General features: G+C 49.5%; 1 protein-coding gene across 1 annotated transcript in view; it reads left to right on the plus strand.

Moving 5' to 3' along the window:
* The window catches only part of AUTS2 (activator of transcription and developmental regulator AUTS2), a 1117204-nt gene that overhangs the window by 1088458 nt on the left and 10646 nt on the right, over window positions 1-18100 (plus strand). Inside the window, 9 exon segments of the mRNA XM_043561364.1 lie at window positions 1091-1227; window positions 1230-1343; window positions 2373-2593; window positions 4336-4380; window positions 7462-7557; window positions 9989-10060; window positions 11276-11305; window positions 13000-13071; window positions 17754-17895. Coding sequence (XP_043417299.1) covers window positions 1091-1227; window positions 1230-1343; window positions 2373-2593; window positions 4336-4380; window positions 7462-7557; window positions 9989-10060; window positions 11276-11305; window positions 13000-13071; window positions 17754-17895 — 929 coding nt within the window.

The raw sequence follows: 18100 nt of genomic DNA on the forward strand, positions 1-18100 counted from the left end.
AGAGAGAGAGAGGGAGACACAGAATCCGAAGCGGGCTCCAGATTCTGAGCTGTCAGCACAGAGCCCGACGTGGGGCTCGAACCCACAAACTATGAGATCGGGACTTGAGCCGAAGTCAGAGGCTTAACCGACTGAGCCACCCAGGCGCCCCCAGCGTTAGGAGATTGTTAGAAGGGAGGGATTTGCCCCCATGAGAGGATGTGCTGCAACTCCAGAGTCAGGAAGATGGGACCAGGGGACTCCGGTTCCTCGGAGGAACCGCCGAGGAAAGGGAGACAGAAACCCGGGTGTGGGGCCAAGCGTGGCCCACCCTCGCTTGCCCCGGAGGTTGTAATTCTAACCTAGTAGGGCTTTACTTTCCTTGTGACGTGACCGACGGGGGGGGGGGGGGGGGTTCTGGGGCGGGCTGTTTTCCTGTCTAGGACAGGGGAAGGAAACTGCCTTTGCCAGGGTTCATTTCTGTGGCCCTCCAGACCACAGCGGTGATGAGGGGCTCCCTGGTTCACCTTCCTATCTGTGCTTCTTCATCAAGGGGCAGCAGTCAGACAGGGTGAGCTCAGGCCGTTGTTCTCGTCCATCTTTGTAAAGTGGAGGAAGTGTGGCTAGTGGAGGACGGACAGAAGGCGCAGGGTTTCTAGGGGCAGAGGTGAGAATCTGGCCACAGAGCGGGAGCCGACGTGAGTTTCCGGCCGCCATCGGGTCACCAAGTGTCCACCGCTGAGAGAGAGAGAGAGAGAGAGGGAGAGCATAAGCAGGGGAAAGAGAGGAGGAGAGAGAGAATCCCAGCAGGCTCTGTGCCCTCAGGGCAGAGCCCAACGCGGGGCTCGATCCCACAAACCATGAGCTCATGACCTGAGCCGAAACCAAGAGTCAGACGTTCGACCCACTGAGCCACCCAGGCGCCCCTGTGGTTATGATTTTAGCAGAGGCTTCTTGTGGGCGTGAGGGAGGGTCTATAAAGAAGAAGGAACAGGAGAAAGCATTGCACGGCTTTGGGCAGTGAGATAGGATTTTTTTTTTTTTTTTAAGAAAACAAATTGCTTACCTCTTTTTTCCTTCCTTCCTTTTTTTTTTTTGGTCACTCCAACAGCAGTAGCAGAAGCAGCACCCCAGCAAAGACTCAGCCCGCCCCGCCTCACATCTCTCACCACCCTTCGGCCTCCCCGTTCCCCCTGTCACTGCCCAACCACAGCCCCTTGCACAGCTTCACACCCACCCTCCAGCCCCCGCACACTCACATCACCCCAATATGTTCGCCCCTCCCACGGCTCTGCCTCCGCCACCACCTCTGACTTCAGGGAGTCTGCAGGTCCCCGGACACCCGGCCGGAAGCACTTACTCAGGTAGGAGGGGGGGCCGACCTCGCCCACCTGCCCTCCCGTCTCCCACGCTGGGGGCCTCACCGCTGCCTGTGTGTCCTTCATGGCTAGGTTTTATCGACTGACCAGTTGCTGCTTTATTATAGAGACTCTTGGAACCCGCCTCCGGTCCTTCATGGGCTGAGGTTTGGCAGAAATACACGCCGCCCCCTACCCACCTAGCACAGCCCAGGAGGCTCGGACACAGCCAAAGGGAAGCCAGCTGGTTGGAAGTCCAGAGGCTTTTCCAAATAAGGCCACGCCCTACGTGGTAAAACACGATTACATACGCCCGGTCATCCCATTCGAGGGACGGAAACTTCACCAGGCCCGCGACTGTTCTGTTCCAGTCTCTTTAAATTCCATCCTGGTTTAAGGGGGTTGTTTTCAAGGAGTAGGGTCTTCTACGTTCTTGGGAGGGGAAGATGTGCTTTTCGCTCCAAGGTATCCCAGAGTTTTAAGTGTTGGCAAAATCCAGCCTTAGGTATTGGCCTCTTCTCTCCTCACCTGTATTGACCAGGCTGGTATCCCAAGTTTGGGCCCCTGCAGCCGTGCTGTCCCACTGTGGCAGACATTCCCCCTTGAAGACGAGGACGTGGGAACACAGCCAGGTTAACAGAGATCAGTGTGCACTCAACGATGTTAATTCCTTGAACCGTCAGTATTGTCCCCCTGTGGTAGATGAGGGAGCTGAGACCCAGGTGGGTGATATCCCCACCCCCCGCCACGCCCAGGCTCCCTGAGCTGGCGGTCACAGAGCCGAAAACTGACCTCTGGCTGTTCGGCCTGGAGCCTTGTCGCCGAAAGCCTAGGGGCTGGAAGAACGCAATCCCATTGTGACTGGGCGTCAGGATCCTCCGGTTGGTTGTTCCCTTCCATCCGGGGGCACAGGGGCCCTCGGGGGTGCCCTCGGCCCCGCTGACCTCTCTGGTCAGGGCCTCGGGTGTCCTTATCCAAAGGATACCACTGGGGGGAGGGGGGAAGCATCACCCTCTCCCTTTCCTTCTTTTCCAGAGCAAGACATCTTGCGACAGGAACTGAACACACGCTTTCTGGCCTCTCAGAGTGCTGACCGCGGGGCTTCCCTGGGCCCTCCGCCCTACCTGCGGACCGAGTTCCACCAGCACCAGCACCAGCACCAGCACACGCACCAGCACACGCACCAGCACACCTTCACGCCGTTCCCCCACGCCATCCCCCCCACCGCCATCATGCCGACGCCAGCACCTCCCATGGTGCGTACCCCAGGCAGAAATGTGAGGATAAGTAGAGCACGACTCTCTTTGGTGCAGCACGCCGGGGCGGAATGGGCCGTCGGGGCACAGGAGACCGGGTGGGGAGCGCTGGCCACTTAGGGGCCTCCTTTGGCCTCGTCCGTCTTGGCTGGAGAGAAGGGAGTGCTCCCTGCTCCGGGCAGCGCTGACCCGGGGCCCGAGGCAGGAGCCTCTTTCTAGCAAGTTCCGTCCAGCACTGTGTGCGCGCGTGGGCGGAGGGGAGGGTATTTTAGATGCCCTCCAAGCAGTCCCAGCCGGTGTGGGTAGTTAACTTCTTCAGGGGCAGTTGTGCCTTTTTGAGCATCTTGGGGGGGGTCGCCACCAGGTGTAAAAATGTATCTGTCGGTGCTTCGCACCGAGTAATAATAGCAAACAGATGCTCATAGAATACTGGGAGTCAGGAGGAGGGCGGAGGAGGGGAGAGAGCCGTCAGAAGATCTGGACTGTATCCGTTACCCCTGCTCTTTCAGGGGGCTCCCCAAGCCTGTTTCGCTGGGGGCGGGGGTTATATTTTTTGTATTTCATGAGACGGTGCCCAAGTCTGGCATCCTGCTCTGTCGGCAAGTGGCCAGGGAGCGACGCACCCACAGGGGCAGAAGTCGGCCCCGTGATGAGAGCTGCCATTGCCAAGGACATGATCTTGGTCTTGACCCGGGGCTGGCCCTTGCTGGATGAGCCACCTGGGATTTGTTTTTCTTTTTTAACTTACAAACTGTAATGAACAGTCCCATATTAGGGTGCTAAGTATTCTGAGATAGAGCCCTGTCTGCCACAGTGAGTATTAGAGTGTTTTACTGACTTAATTTTTCATATTTAAGGAAATACTTGATTTGAAGGCAGTTAGTGTCGGCATTGGCGAGAACAGATTTGAATTCCGTGATTTTTAAGAGGTGCGCCCTTCACCAAACTTTGCGTCCTCTCCTCCCTCCCCCTCCCATTTTGTTCTACTTAATGTTTTTAAAGATGGAATTTTAAAGTTTATCTTGTAAATTTTATGTAGGAGAACATTCGAGATGAGGCCTTGGGACCAAAATGTTTTCCTATAGTAAATCCTGTATGGTTTTTTTTCTGGATGAATTGTTGTCCTTCTCAACAGTTACGTTTTTTAAGGGCTTAATATTTGGGGAAAGAGTTTATGGCAGCCTGAGTGGGCTGTTAAATCAAATCTAACTAAGGGGGGGGGGGTTGTAGCACCAGGACGTTGACGTTATTTAGAGGAAGCGGTGGGATACTCTTTTCTGCTCAAAAGAGAAGTTCCAAGACCTCTCCCAGATTCCTTTATATTTGGGTCTAATACGTTTCAGCAGGTGGCTGAACATACGGTTCTTCAGCCACAAGGAAGATGGAAATGGAGGGAACTCTCTGGACAAATCAGACCAAATGCTCGCTTCTCTTTGATGTATCTGAATAATTGCCCCTTTTCTCCAGTTTCAAGGTCTGGTTTACGCCGGTCTCTAAATGTAGACCGAAATGACTCTCCGGTGTGGCCAGGCCCGCAATGCACCGTCTGGGTTTTCACTTTGGTTTCCCCGTCTTGTCGGAGGGACTCAGGAGTCGAGAACGGTTTCTCACGTACGAGGTCGTGGAGTCTGTTGACAGCCTAATTAACGGCGGAGAGGCTCGCTCAGGGCTGCCTCCGCCGAAGCCGTGAACAGAAATGTAGACTCTTTAAGTAACTAGCTTTTGCTTTGATCCCTTTACAGTTTGACAAATACCCTACAAAAGTTGACCCATTCTACCGGCACAGTGTGAGTCTTGTTACCATGCTACACATTCGATGTAACTGCTTTTCCATTTTTGTCCTCTTGCCACAGATCAGTAAATGACTAGCAGCCTTCCTTAATCATCTTTGCGAGAATTCCCATTGCGCCTCGTCACTTTGGATGCTTGCTTTTGTGACGTTTGCTTCTGGTAAAGATGCAGTATCCTCTTCCGAATCAAAAGATCATTAGCGCGCCTGACACCTTAAAGCACAGGTGAACCTCACTGCGAGCCAGGCGTCTGTCCTCAAAGTGGGGGGTCTGCACTTGAATCACTGTGGCCGCAGGAGACCCTGGAATCGCAGGATTTCAGGAATTGCCCAAAACATCCTTAGCACGGATTTCCCAGAATCCAACGTGAAGTATTTCTTCCGAACAGAATGTCGTTCGTCTTTTTTGACTCCTAAGTCCTCCAAAAGCAGATTCTCATTTCCTCCTGACTAAATGTAGATCCCTCTCCCACGTGGCTGGTCGTGTTCTCCTGGGCTTGTTACAACCAAAACCAAAAACTATCATTTCAGTAAAAGAGGGTCCTAAGATTGAAATACATGGTTTTTCCCCTTTAACCTCATTCTTCTTTATGTAACAAAAAAATTTTTTCTCGTATGCCACGTTAAAGAGTACGGTTCTAGAACTGAAATCGGCACCAGCCTCTTTCGATACATTTCAGTTGAGACGTGAGACGAGGGCTTTACTTATTTATCTTCTAAGACAAACATCTTGTACATCTTACCATGATATTTTGATTATGGAGTGAATACTGCATCCTTCTTACCTGAAATTTTGCAAGTTTCTTTGCTCAGTGGTTTATTCATATTTTTCAAGCGACACCAGAAAGAAAGAAGAGGAGTAATTTCTCGTAGCCACGTTGTCCATCCGTCCTCACCTATGCTTGCTTGGAAAGAAGTGCTCCTCAGTAGATCAGCAAAGCCTGTGAGCTCATTCCTACTCCGAACCAGATAATCAGACCCTGCCTTAGTCCAGAGGGTAGCCAGCCGAGAAGTCAAAACTGCCAAGATATTAGAAATCGGTTAAGCATCAGTTACTCTAGAGACGTGCAGACATAACGTGAGGGAGCCTCCTCAGGAAGAGATGCGGAAAGTATACCCGAGTGCCGGAGCCCCACGTTGTTCTGGCACTTTCTGCTCACAGCACTGTGATACAAAAGCTTTTTTTTTTTTTTTTTTTTTTTTTTTAACGGACGTGCAAAATGCAGCAGACGCCTGGGCTTCCTCTTTAGCGCTGTCCCGCGAGTGGTGCCGTCCTTAAGGGCCATCAGATTTCTGCCCTTTGTGTTTGTGGATTTCAGCGAAGGACTCGCTAAGGAAGTCATTCCTAGAGACAGTTTAGCGTGCTCAGCCAGTGGCTCAGATTTACTTCTGAGTAAATCTGGACCAAGTGTAGAGCCTTCCTACATGCGTGTGCCACCGGCGGTCCTAGAAGTACGATAGAGAGTAAGCCCGGGGGCCTGAATTTCCGGCAGGTTTATGTTTTATTACTTAGGTACTTCAGATTTTTCATCCGGTGGGGCGTGGGGAGTCCAGAATAGGGGACCGTATTCTAAGAGGGTCAGTCATGGACTATAACAGCAGAAGGACAGTAATGGAATTATCTAATTTTTGTATTGAAAACGTTAAAGGAAATATACCCACCGAGAGGCGGAGTATTAGAGACTTGAGTGTGTTTTAGTGTGGCATGTATTTAATTACACCGCTTCATACAGTATACTGGGGGAGGGTTATTTCATTTTATTAGTTATAGTGGATAATGTATGAAGTACTTAGTCTCCCCTGCTTTGGGGATTAGGACGTTATAAGGGGAATTAAGATGGAATGCGCTCAAGTATCTAAAACACAATTTTAGACTTAAAAGTAGTTTTAAATGAGGGCACTTGGCTTGCAATCACTGTTTAAGTGGATTTAGTTCAATATCAATTAGTCTGAAAAACTTTGCTGCATCATTGAAGGGAGCAAAATGAAATAAAGACCCACAGAAAAGCATGTGCCCTGAAAACAGGATTGCAAAATGGGCATTTCAGCCATTACCTAGAAATAGCTAACAGAAAGGCACCGTTAGGAAAAGCTTGAGTTCTTAGTATTGCGTCTTTGACATTTGACGCAACCCGGAAGGTGGGCCATGACGTAAATGTCTGTATGGTGGTTTGATCAAAGTAAATGGAATCGGAGCAGTGGGATCTCGGAAATACTCAATTTCTAGAAGGAGGAAACGATGTCTGTGCCTTGTGTTCAGTATCGCTGCATATTTCTTTCCTCCATCGTGTCCTCTTAATTCCAGAAAATTCATATTCTTAATTCCGAATCATTCTTCTCCCTGCACTGAGTGGTCGGACACAGCAAGGGCTGGGTTTGGGTAGCCCCCGGTGAGCCTGTCCACCTTCTAGAAAACAGTAGCTCCGTTGTAAGTGCACACTGAATCGTTTGGTTTTACCCTCCCACAAATATTTGTCATCATTTGAGATGAGACAATTAAATTGTCCTCTGAAACTGCCACTTCTGGAACAACGTAATGAAGCAAGGATTGTGCATATTTTCTCATTTCCTCAAACTATTAAGAATCTAAAATTACTAATTGAGTTTTAATGGTATAAAATCCTGGAACTCATAAAGAGTTGCTTCTTTTTCTTCCTTTTTCCCTAATTTTTCTTTTTTTTTTCCCCTTTTTTTTTTCCTTTTTCTAATTAACTTGTAATTTTCCGGGCATCTTATTTGGCTCAGCACCCCTCCTGTTTTTGATGCACATTAAAAATCTCAAACCATTTAGGTCTTCTATCCGATTTAACAATTAATAATTAGAAAAGCTCCCTTTCTAATGATGTCCTCATCTGGGACATCATTTGTTGGCTGATTGATTCTGAACTACTTTTAACTTTTTAAGTTAAGCATTCATGGCACATCTGTGTGATCATCTCATCCTGGCTTCTTGACTAATAGCATCAAACTGAGATTATCTGGCTTGCTAATGTTGATGTCGTTCTATGGGAAGGGAATTGGAATATATCATTTGCCTCCTACTAAAATCTTTTTTTCCCCTCTCCGTCTTTGGCCACAGCTCTTCCATTCCTACCCTCCTGCAGTATCGGGCATCCCCCCTATGATTCCACCCACTGGTCCTTTTGGTTCACTACAAGGAGCATTTCAGCCGAAGGTAAGAAACCTTACCGTGGAAATAGGCAAGCATCCTTACCAGCCGAGCCCCAGGCTAGGCGTGCGGGTGGGTTCTGCATCCTGTCGCCCGCCAGTGACTAATCTTCCCAATCCGAAGTGACCACCGGGATTAGAGCGACGTTTCGGTCTGGTTTGGTTTTTTGGGTTTTTGGGTTTTTTGGGGGTTTTTTTTTGCGAGCCCTCTGAGTTTTAAACTACTCAGCCCGAATTGCATTTTCAATCCGTATTATCCATATAATCTCAGCTGAGCCGCGATTTCCTATACTCTTGAAAATATACAGAATACGTATATATATATATTTTATTGCCAGTATCGTGGACACAAGCTTCTGGTCAGGAAATGTATGACATGTCAGATACGTGTGCACCAAGTTGTCCTCGAGTTACATGTTACGAGCAAAGAGGCAAAGCTGAGCCTTGACTGATGGTAAGAGACAGGAAGAGAACAATTCCAAACTAAAATTGCATCCTTCCAGTTGTGTGAGGGGAAGACGCTTCTGCTCCCTCTTCCCCATTTTGCTCCTGAGCCCTGTCTGTCCGCAAATTCTGGCTCTACTCTGCTTCAGTCCTCCCTCGGCCGTGGTCATGCTTACCAAGGTCAAGACCAACAGCCTCATGGGAAATTAACCTTTGGCCCTTTAAATAACTAAACTCGTTTCTACCTAGTCAGTGTTATCCTACTCATCTGGGGCTAGGCTTCTCTCTGAAGGTCAATAGGGAGGAGTCATTCTCAGGACACTCTGCCCTTATGCGACTTTATCACAGCCCCTTCTTTATTTTTATACAAAAGCGAAATGCAGTTATGTGAGTAACCGTCCTCAGACTTTTTAAGGAGGAAAGTTTGCTGTGTGTGGTTTTTGGTTTTCCTTTTTATTTGTTTATTTTTCCCGATCTCATTTCTAGGAGAGAACACCAGATTGGGGCCAGGGTCTTCCAGCATGAGCGCATTTTGCCTTTCTAGAGGCACGATGTCATGAAACTAGAAACAGGAAAAGACATTTAAAAGCATTGGGGGTAGGAGGAGGTACACCTCAGAAGTGACATCTATCTGCTTGGAATTGTGGCTTATGGGCCGGGTTATCCATACCTGGGACTTGCGTGATGGCCCTGTGAAACCCTCCTGTCTTGGGATGAAATGACAATGATTTTTCAACCCCTTCCCCCGTCTGCCATTCCCTGCACCCTCACACCCTGGGCCCCGGTCTGTCCCCTCTGGGCTGCACCAACTCTCCAGTGCCTCTCCAAACAGACTGCTAGGTCATTTAATAAATTAGACCATTTCCCTCACTCACAATTATCCAATCACACAGAAAACTACATCTGGGCAAGAAAGTGTCTCTCTTGGTGTTGAAATAGGCCTTTCCAGGCCATCTTACTGATTGAATATGTAGATTGCAGTTCATTAGCGGAGTTCTTCATATGTATGCAAATCAGGCTGTTAACAACTCCAGCTTAATTGTTAGTTGTACAGCAGCTGACTGCTTTTCTTTCTTTCATGCTTCCCCCTCCCCTCCCTTCTCCTTATAGGCAAGCTTTGTGCCTAAGCTTGAGCTCTTTTCCCACCCGCGTTCACTTCTGCTGGGAGGGGAGTCCTCGAAGTTGTGCTTTCTGCAATAAGATACCTGGCGAAACATGTCCTGACTCCTCCGTCCCCCCAGATAGTCGGGACCGCGAGCGCCAGAAGTAGGCTTTTTGGTCGTTGCTGTAAATTCAAAGGGCACAAGCCTGTGGATAAGGTTACTGTTGCGAATGACATCCAAGAATGGTGGTGGTTTCGGAAAGATGAAGCCGAATGACCGTAGGAGTCAGTGAAGAGGAGATCTGTGCAGTCCCCGAATCAGGCCCGCTTGTTCCATTGCCACCCCTGCTAATGAGTAATGACTGAGCGTAATTCCTTGTTATTGTCTGCCGGTTAAAATTTAGAGTTAGCTTAATGTCTGTGAAACACTTGTGGTTATTCCGATGAGGGGCACCTGGTACAGGAAATGGCCGCGACGTTCACGCAAGCAGTTCTTAGAGTGCTTGGTGATAACGCAAAAGACACAGTGACAGGGCCGTCCGTGTCTCAGAAGGAGATGGAGTTGGGGGCATTGCTTTCGCATGTTTCTTCTCTTTGGTCCTGTGCTGCTTACTGCGGTGAGAAGGGACGTGGTCCACATCTCCGCTTTTGGATGCCTTCCCTAGACAGGCCAAAGTCGGGTCAGGGTCCCCGGAGAAACTAGGGAGCGGGTCCTCTTGAAGAACACGCGTGATCAACTGGGGGAGATGCCTCTGTGAACTCTCGTCTTCCAGAATGGAACAAACAAACGAAATCGACGTTTGACTTGCATTATTTTAGAAGGAAAAGAAAGATCTTGCTTTTCAGGTCATGTGTTCTATGCCTCCTAAGCTGTGGTCTGATTAATTTGTAGACCTCCAACCCTATCGATGTTGCTGCTCGACCCGGGACCGTCCCGCACACTCTGCTCCAGAAGGACCCGAGGGTACGTAGAAGAAAGTCAGGCTCGGTCACGGGTAACGCCAGGGCCTGTTTGTTTCTGCGGGCCAGCCGGGCCAGGCCACGCACCTTCCTCATCCCATCTGAGCGAGCTGCCGTGGGAGCTGTTCCTTCTAGTTTGTGCGAGAAAATGCCAGTCACTCTTAGAGAACAAAATCTCCCCGGCTCCCTTGTGGCTGATGACACAAGGGGAGCAACTCGCCAGCAGGGGAGAAGACAAATGGCTTGTGGTCCAAGCCCAGGAAGTGGGCACTATCAGCTTGTGTAGTTTCTGTTTGACCAATCTTCTCTGTCTACGTCCCCTTACATATTCTCACCGAAGAAGTAACTGTAAAATGTTTTGAATGGAAAAGCATGAAGCACTTTTCTTCCTGGACGTCACGGGACCCTCTCCCCGCACCGCCCCCAACCCCAACAGCACTCCTGGCTCACTTGTAATGCAGAATCCTCCTCTGACCTGAGTCAAATGTCCCTCGCGCTTTGGTTATGTCACTCGTTCATAACGCACACCTCCACCGCCTCTCAAAAACAATTGGAGGTTCTACAAAAGATGCGGTCTTGTCTCGTGGGTTGTTACCTTACGTTTGGCTTTAGAGTCAATGTGGACAGACGGTGACTTTTTACCACATCGTCTTCTTCCCTGGCTAAGGGGCAGTCAGAAACTGATGACCAGAGTTAGGTAGGAGTTAAAAATGAGCTAGCTACGTAAGTATTTTTACGATGTTTAGTGACCCTTCCAAAAGTGTGTAATACCTCTAAGTAGTGTGCGGTCATCACATGGAGTGCGTTGGTTCCACCTGACGTCTGGAGAGGACAGCTCTCCCAGAAACCCCTGGGTACCCAGGCTTCCAGGTCTACGGTCCGGAGGCCGTCCTCCCTTAGAACCCAGGCGGTGTGGTTAGAAGGGCTGTTCAGATGTGTAATGTGAGCAAATCATGTTGCCGGAGGGCAAATTGCTATTGATTAAACTTGGTCGGGGGGCTTGTGAGCGTGGACGTGCCCAGGCTTGTGAAGTGGGGGAAGGGACGCTTGGCACTTTTGATCGTGTGAAAATGGGTTAATTATTCTCTAAAAGGGCTTCATTTAAAAGTAAAATTCTAACATTTTAATTTCCCCTCCTAATGAAGCACTACAAATTTGTTAATTAGAGCAATTGTTTGAGTGACAGGCATGTAACCGAGTTGTCATTTTCTCTTCACAGTTGACAGATCCTTTCAGACCTATGTTAAGGGTAAGAGAGCTTCTTCTAGAACTGTTTTGCAACCTCTGTTTGACTCCCTGCGGGTTAAAAATACAAATCCATTACAAGGAAACAAGCCATAGAAACGCTGGAATAAAATGTTGGGAGGAGAGTGGCTGGGCTTTTCAGGTAGTGTAATTGGAAATGGCCCACATTGTGTTGCTTTGAGTGTTGGAGGAAGCCAGGCCATTGAGGGAAAGCAAACAGAACATTCAACTGAGGCACCGTATCCTGTTGGTAGGGCTGCTGAAAGCTTGACTAGTGGGAACGTACGTGGGAAGTCTTCAGCTAAAGGCAGAAATTAGGATTTCACTGAGCTCTGCTGTCTCTCCTGCACCTCGAAGAGATAGATAGATAGATAGATAGATAGATCCATCTATTTATCTGGGCTGGTGGCTGCCTCATTCTGTGGTACGTGATGTTGACCCTCAGAGCCATTCAACCTATGTCTCTGGTGCAGAAGAGGGCCATACCAAGCATTGGTTTTGTTAATGTCTTGAGTGGTCTGGAGAGTGGCCAAGAGATGACCTCTGAATAAACGCTGACTTACTGGGGAGGGGGATGGTCGGATGGAAGATGGATGGATAGATTTCCAGCTACACTTAACCCATTTCTGGCACCTCTCATCAGATAATTCAATTTCTCCAAAGCGAAACAAAGGAGAACTGTGTCATCACGTAGGTGATTTCAGATGACCCATGATTTCATGACAAGAGGACTGACCCCAGACTTGGATTTAAGGATATCTTTCAGAAACAGCTCCTTAATATAGAAACCAGAAGCGTCTGTCCTTTGCCGATGTAGGAACGGGGCAGCGTTTCCTCTCATCTGGCCTGTAGTTACTGAGCGCGTGTCGGGAGCTTATGAGTAGGTTACGCAACAAGACTACAAACGGATTGGCAGGAGGTGGTCCCTGCCCTCCAGGGTGGTAAGACAGCTCACTCAGTTACTCCTCTGCTTGGAAAGCAAGACATGAACTGATCTGAGAGACATGGCTTGATACACTCCCAGACGTGACGGCAGCAGAGGCCTAGAGCACAGGAAGGAACCAGCTCTCTTTGTTTCTTCTCTTTTCACTTGGGAACAAGCGGCACCCAGGAACACCAATGGGTAGTTGACTCTTAGCGAAGCGTTTGTGGGAACAGGGCTTCAATGGAAATGTGAATTTCTTTGTTCCGCTCTGGGGGTTAACACAAAACCGCGTTGGCGGAGGCTACGCGGGTTCTTCTGTACCCTCTCTTGTTCTGAACCGATTCACAGACGCTCCCTAATTAGCTCTTCTGAACAGCCGATTTGCATGGTAGCATGGCCGCATTTGTTAGGTACAGCTTCCCCCTCTCCCGCTCTGCCAGCTGGCACCAGAAAAGAAAGAAGAGACACAGAGTGGGGCTCGGGCTTTTGCCATCTTGTGCTCGGTAACCGGGGAGGTCCCCGTCAAGTGTGGCTTTCTGAGCAGTGGCTTCCAGCTCGGGCCCCAAGGGAGGAGGGGCAGAGCTGACCGGGGTTCCCTGAGGCCTGGGCCCTGGGCAGCCGCTAAGAGAGGGCACTTGGAGGGGGGACTGAGCACAACCGAGCCGTGAAAAAGAGCGTCTGCAGCCAAAATCTGCTGAAAACCTCTGAAGGAATTGGGAGATGCTGTTCTCTGGAAGGTCTTCTTGTGACCACATTGCTCTTTGTTGTTCCAGAAACCAGGGAAGTGGTGTGCTATGCATGTTCACATCGCCTGGCAAATCTACCACCACCAACAGAAAGTCAAGGTCAGTCTTGCCTTCCTGGTCTGGCGGGGGAAGGGGGCAGGGGGACAGGAGCATGGGGCGGGGGGTGGGGGTGGGGGGTGGGGGGGATCTCCGGATGGAGGGAGGAGGCATTTAAACAGCTTCCAGAGATCCACTGGCAAGAAGATGCTATTAGGAAATCTTACTATTAATTAGGGAAACCACCAATAAAATGATAAAATAGGAATAAACCAAGAACTCCCTGATGGTTTTTTTTTTTTTTCCTCTTAGAGGATTTTGTCATCATATTGATCCAAATCAGATTAAATCCTGAAAAAAGGGGTAATCTAATTATAGCAACCACGTGTTTATACAGAAAATAACAGAGTGTCTGGGAACAGCCACCCATGGAAGTTTTCATTTCTGTAAGAATTGGCGCATTGGTTTCATTTTATGACTTTGAGAAGCTGATAGAGCCCTTTAGACCCTATGGGATGCTACTAAGCTTCCATCAGCAACATGTGGCGTTAAGAATTTCTTGAGGCGCCTGGGTGGCTCAGTTGGTTAAGTGTCTGACTTCAGCTCAAGGTCATGACCTCGTGGTTCGTGGGTTCGAACCCCGCATCATGCTCTGTGCTAACAGCTCAGAGCCTGGAGCCTGCTTCTGATTCCGTGTCTCTCTCTCTCTCTCTCTCTCTCTCTCTCTCTCTCTCTCTCTCTGCCCCTCCCCTGCTTATGCTCTCTCTCTCTCCCTCTCAAAAATAAGCAAACATTAAAAAAAAAAGAAACCTAAAAAAATAAAAAAAGAATTTCTCTTTCAGACGTCGTGTTTGGTTCGCAGTGACCTTAGTCATCTTGATGACCAGTGACACAGGTTAGAAAACAGTCAGTACCTGTCAGAACCACCTCCGGCCCGTTACCCTGCAGATTATTTTGCTTCTTTTGGCTGTGTTTTTGTCACACAGATGAATACTACATTCCACTTTTCCAGCCATTTACGTTCTAGCCATTAGATTGCTGACAATTAAGAAGGTGGGGCAACTCTGAAACCCCCATATTTGAGGGGCGCCTGGGTGGCTCAGTCAGCTAAGCGTCCAACTTCGGCTCAGGTCATGATCTCGCGGTTCGTGATAGGGTCAAGAGCCTTCTGCAGGAGACCAGACAAGGCATCACTAGCTGACATAGTTGTAACAGAAATAACTGACAAGTTCAGATTTAATATCTGTGTAAGTGTGCCCAGAAAACTGGGAGAAGACGACCAATCAAGCAATTCCAGTAAGCTTCAGTTAATCCATTTTTTCACGAACAAGCGTTTAGTGCTAACAGCCTCCGTGAGAATAAGAAGCCCATAGGAGCACCTGGGTGGCTTAGTCAGTTAGACAACCAATGCTTGGTTTCAGCTCAGGTCATGAGCTTGCTGTTCTTGAGTTCGAGCCCCGCATCAGTGCAGAACCTGCTTAGGATTCTCTCTCTCTCTCTCTCTCTCTCTCTCTCTCTCTCTCTCTCTCTCTCCCTCTTTCTCTCTCTCTCTCTCTCCCTCTTTTTCTGCCCTGCCCCCTGCTCGCTGGCTCTGTCTCTGAATAAATAAATAACTTAAAAAAAAAAAAGCTGATAAATAAAGGAGGGAGAGCTGGTTGTCACAGAAATGTTTTGTTTTGTTTCATTTATTTTGAGAGGGACCCCAAGCAGGGGAGGGGCAGAGACACAGGGAGACGCAGAATCCGAAGCAGGCTCCGGGCTCTGAGCTGTCAGCCCAGAGCCCGACGCGGGGCTTTAACTCACGAACCGTGAGATCACGACCTGACCTGAACTTGGCCGCTCAACCGACTGAGCCACCCAGGCGCCCCTGTTTTCTTTTTTAATGATTAAATGATTGAAAACGACAACAACAACCTAGCTAAAAGTTAAAAAGCCGACCTCAAGAAATGAGGTCACTAAGCTATTTTGCTTCGGTGCCAAGTACCTGCTCCCCTACTCTTTCCCCTAACGTCCCGTCAGTGAGTTTTGCTCACTTTTATTTTATTGTTAGGCGAGGTTTAATTAGAAACCTGATGGTTTAGGGGCGCCCAGGTGGCGCAGTCGGTTGAGCGTCCGACTTCAGCCAGGTCACGATCTCGCGGTCCAGGAGTTCGAGCCCCGCGTCAGGCTCTGGGCTGATGGCTCGGAGCCTGGAGCCTGTTTCCGATTCTGTCTCCCTCTCTCTCTGCCCCTCCCCCGTTCATGCTCTGTCTCTCTCTGTCCCAAAAATAAATGTTGAAAAAAAAAAATTTTTTTTTAATTAAAAAATAAATAAAAAAAAAAAGAAACCTGATGGTTTAGCAAACCTGCGTGCTTAGGGCGCTGACTAAATTTTGACACTCAGGTCAGTTCCCTTTCTGTTCTGGATGATGGCGATTAGCGGACCGGTAGGTGAGACTCAACCCTCCTCGTAGCTCCTTCGGTTACAAGCGATGAAGAGTGTTGTATGTGCTACTTTAGCAACTTCCTCCCCGTGAAGGTGTCCCCGGCGACTAAAACCTTCATTATCTCAATTCAATTAGGAAGCCATCTTGCACACGAAGACGGCTGCTCATCTCCCCTTCCCAGCGAGTTCTTTGTAATCCCCAGGTGCCATCCGCTTGGATGGCTTCGTGGACCTAAGTTGTGGTTAATGTGCTGTGTTGTGTACCGTGCAGTATTAGCACCAAATAATCTGGCAACCAAATTAAAAGAGGCACTCAGAAGATTTTCAAGGATTTATAGTGAATTAGAAGCTCGGGTTTGGGATCTGGCTATGACTGCCCTGTGGATTTGTGCAGAAATGGCATTGTCCCCTTGCCTGTAGTGTGCGTTTCCTCATTCTGTTAGTACTCCCCAAATACCACCTGCAGATTACTTCGGGTGCCAGGCTCAGAGGGCCCTCACCCGCCCTGCTGTCTAGTTGCCCAGCACTCTCCAGCGACCATACCCACGTACGCATGAGAAGCGATGGAACGTGCTATCCGCTTCCGGCTGGAAGTGATCAGGGACGTTTCATCTCGAGCGGGCACAGCGGATGAGTGGGTGAGGGAAGGGCGTACTTCGGTCGTCCCGGATTCTCACGCAAGCTAGCCCAGAGGCCTCCTGTTGACTTTAGTATACAGTGGGACGGGGCTGTGCTCAGGACGGGGAGCGTGCTCAGGGCAGACACGAGGGAGTTTGAGGTGGTGCAGGCCCAAAGGGACTGTGAGCGTCAGTCGGGTGGCAGAGGTTGGAGGAGTGGGTCAGAATCAGGCGAAGGGCCGTGAAAGATGGGAGCCTGGCGGGCGGAGAGGGCCGGGCAGGGGGACGGGCACAGGGAGGGAAGCATGGAGCCTCCAGCCGCCCCCCCCCCCACCGGGGGGGGGGCAGGGTTGATGCTCATCAGGGGAGGTGTGAGATTCAGAGAGAAGGTTGCTGAGGATTAAGAAGGTGGGGCAACTCTGAAACCCCCATTTTTGAGGGGCCCCTGGGTGGCCCCGTCACTTAACCGTCCGACTTCGGCTCAGGTCATGATCTCGCGGTTTATGATCTTGAGCCCCGTGTCCAACTCTGTGCTGACGCTCGGAGCCTGGAGCCTGCTTCGGACTCTCTGCCTCTCTCCCTCCCTCCCTGCCCCTCCCCTGCTCGCACTCTGTCTCTCTCAAAAATAAACAAACATTAAAAAAATCTTCTTTAAAAAAGAAAACCCCGTGTTTGAGACCGCTACTGGCCTGAAGAATGACGCCACAGTGCAGAAGGAAGGAAACAGTGAGCCAGTTTCTACAGCCTTCCAGGAAGGTGAACGGAGAGTAGCTTGAGGGTGGACACATACAACTGGGTGGAAACAGAGCGATGGCAGCTGATGGCAAGTGCTTCGCAAGAGGAGAAGTTGTGGCGGTGCCTGCGTGGCTCAGTCGCTTAAGCATCCGACTCTTGGTTTCGGCTCAGGTCATGATCTCACAGGTCATAAGTTCAAGCTTATGTCAAGGACCTTGGGCTCTGCGCTGACAGCGTGGAGCCTGCATGGGATTCTCTCTCCCCCTCTCTCTGCTGTGTCTCAAAAACAAAAACAAAAAACGAGAAGCTCTCAATGGTTCACTGGCTGGTCTCTTCCTCGGGGAGTCATGGGGCAGGGGCAAGAAAAAGACCCCTGTTCGTTAAATGAGTACCCCTGCTTTGTTGCTGTTTGTTTTTGTTTTTGTTTTAATATGTAACAATGAGCATCTGAAAATTAGCTTGTAGCATGCAAATATTTCATCATAACTTCCCGATACTAATGTACTGTGATCTATTAGAGTACAGCATAGAGTCATTAACGATTAATTTGCACAGCAGATTATTCATGCAGAATTCCTAATAAAATGAGCTTTGAAACACTATCATTTAAAAACTTGCTAAAATGGGCCTTTACAGCGAATAGTAAACTGTTTCCGAGTGGTGGCGAGTTTGAATCAAGGGTTTTATTCCTCAGGCCGTATGACCTCACAGACGGAACACTGGCCCCGTCCGGACGCAGGCCTCACTAGCCCCTCGTAGGTTGACCTGCTTTTCTGGCATTCGAGGGTGAGGTGCTTTGTGGGCTGTTGTTCTCCCAGCTTTTGTAAACTTGAACCTGACTGTAGCACGCAGCCCAAGAGCACCATTCACAGAGTCTCCTTTTTCCATCTCTGCCTCTTCACTGAGATCGTTCTTCCCTGCCGTTCCTCTTGGGGTTTCATCTTTTCTTGTTCCCCTTTTTCCCCTAGAAACAGATGCAGTCAGACCCACATAAGCTGGACTTCGGATTGAAACCCGAGTTCCTGAGCCGCCCCCCAGGCCCCAGCCTCTTCGGAGCCATCCACCACCCCCATGACCTGGCCCGGCCTTCAACTTTGTTCTCTGCCGCTGGTGAGTTCCGAGCTGGAGGAAAGAGTTGTTGTTGAAGAGAACTCTTCTCTTCAAAGAGGAATGTTGTTCGCAGGTACAATTTCTGGGACGCCTGGGTGGCTCAGTCGGTTAAGCATCCGACTTCGGCTCGGGTCACGATCTCACGGTCCGTGAGTTCGAGCCCCGCGTCGGGCTCTGGGCTGACAGCTCGGAGCCTGGAGCCCGC

This window comes from Prionailurus bengalensis, chromosome E3, assembly GCF_016509475.1.
Source record: "Prionailurus bengalensis isolate Pbe53 chromosome E3, Fcat_Pben_1.1_paternal_pri, whole genome shotgun sequence".
NCBI classification, from domain to species: domain Eukaryota; kingdom Metazoa; phylum Chordata; class Mammalia; order Carnivora; family Felidae; genus Prionailurus; species Prionailurus bengalensis.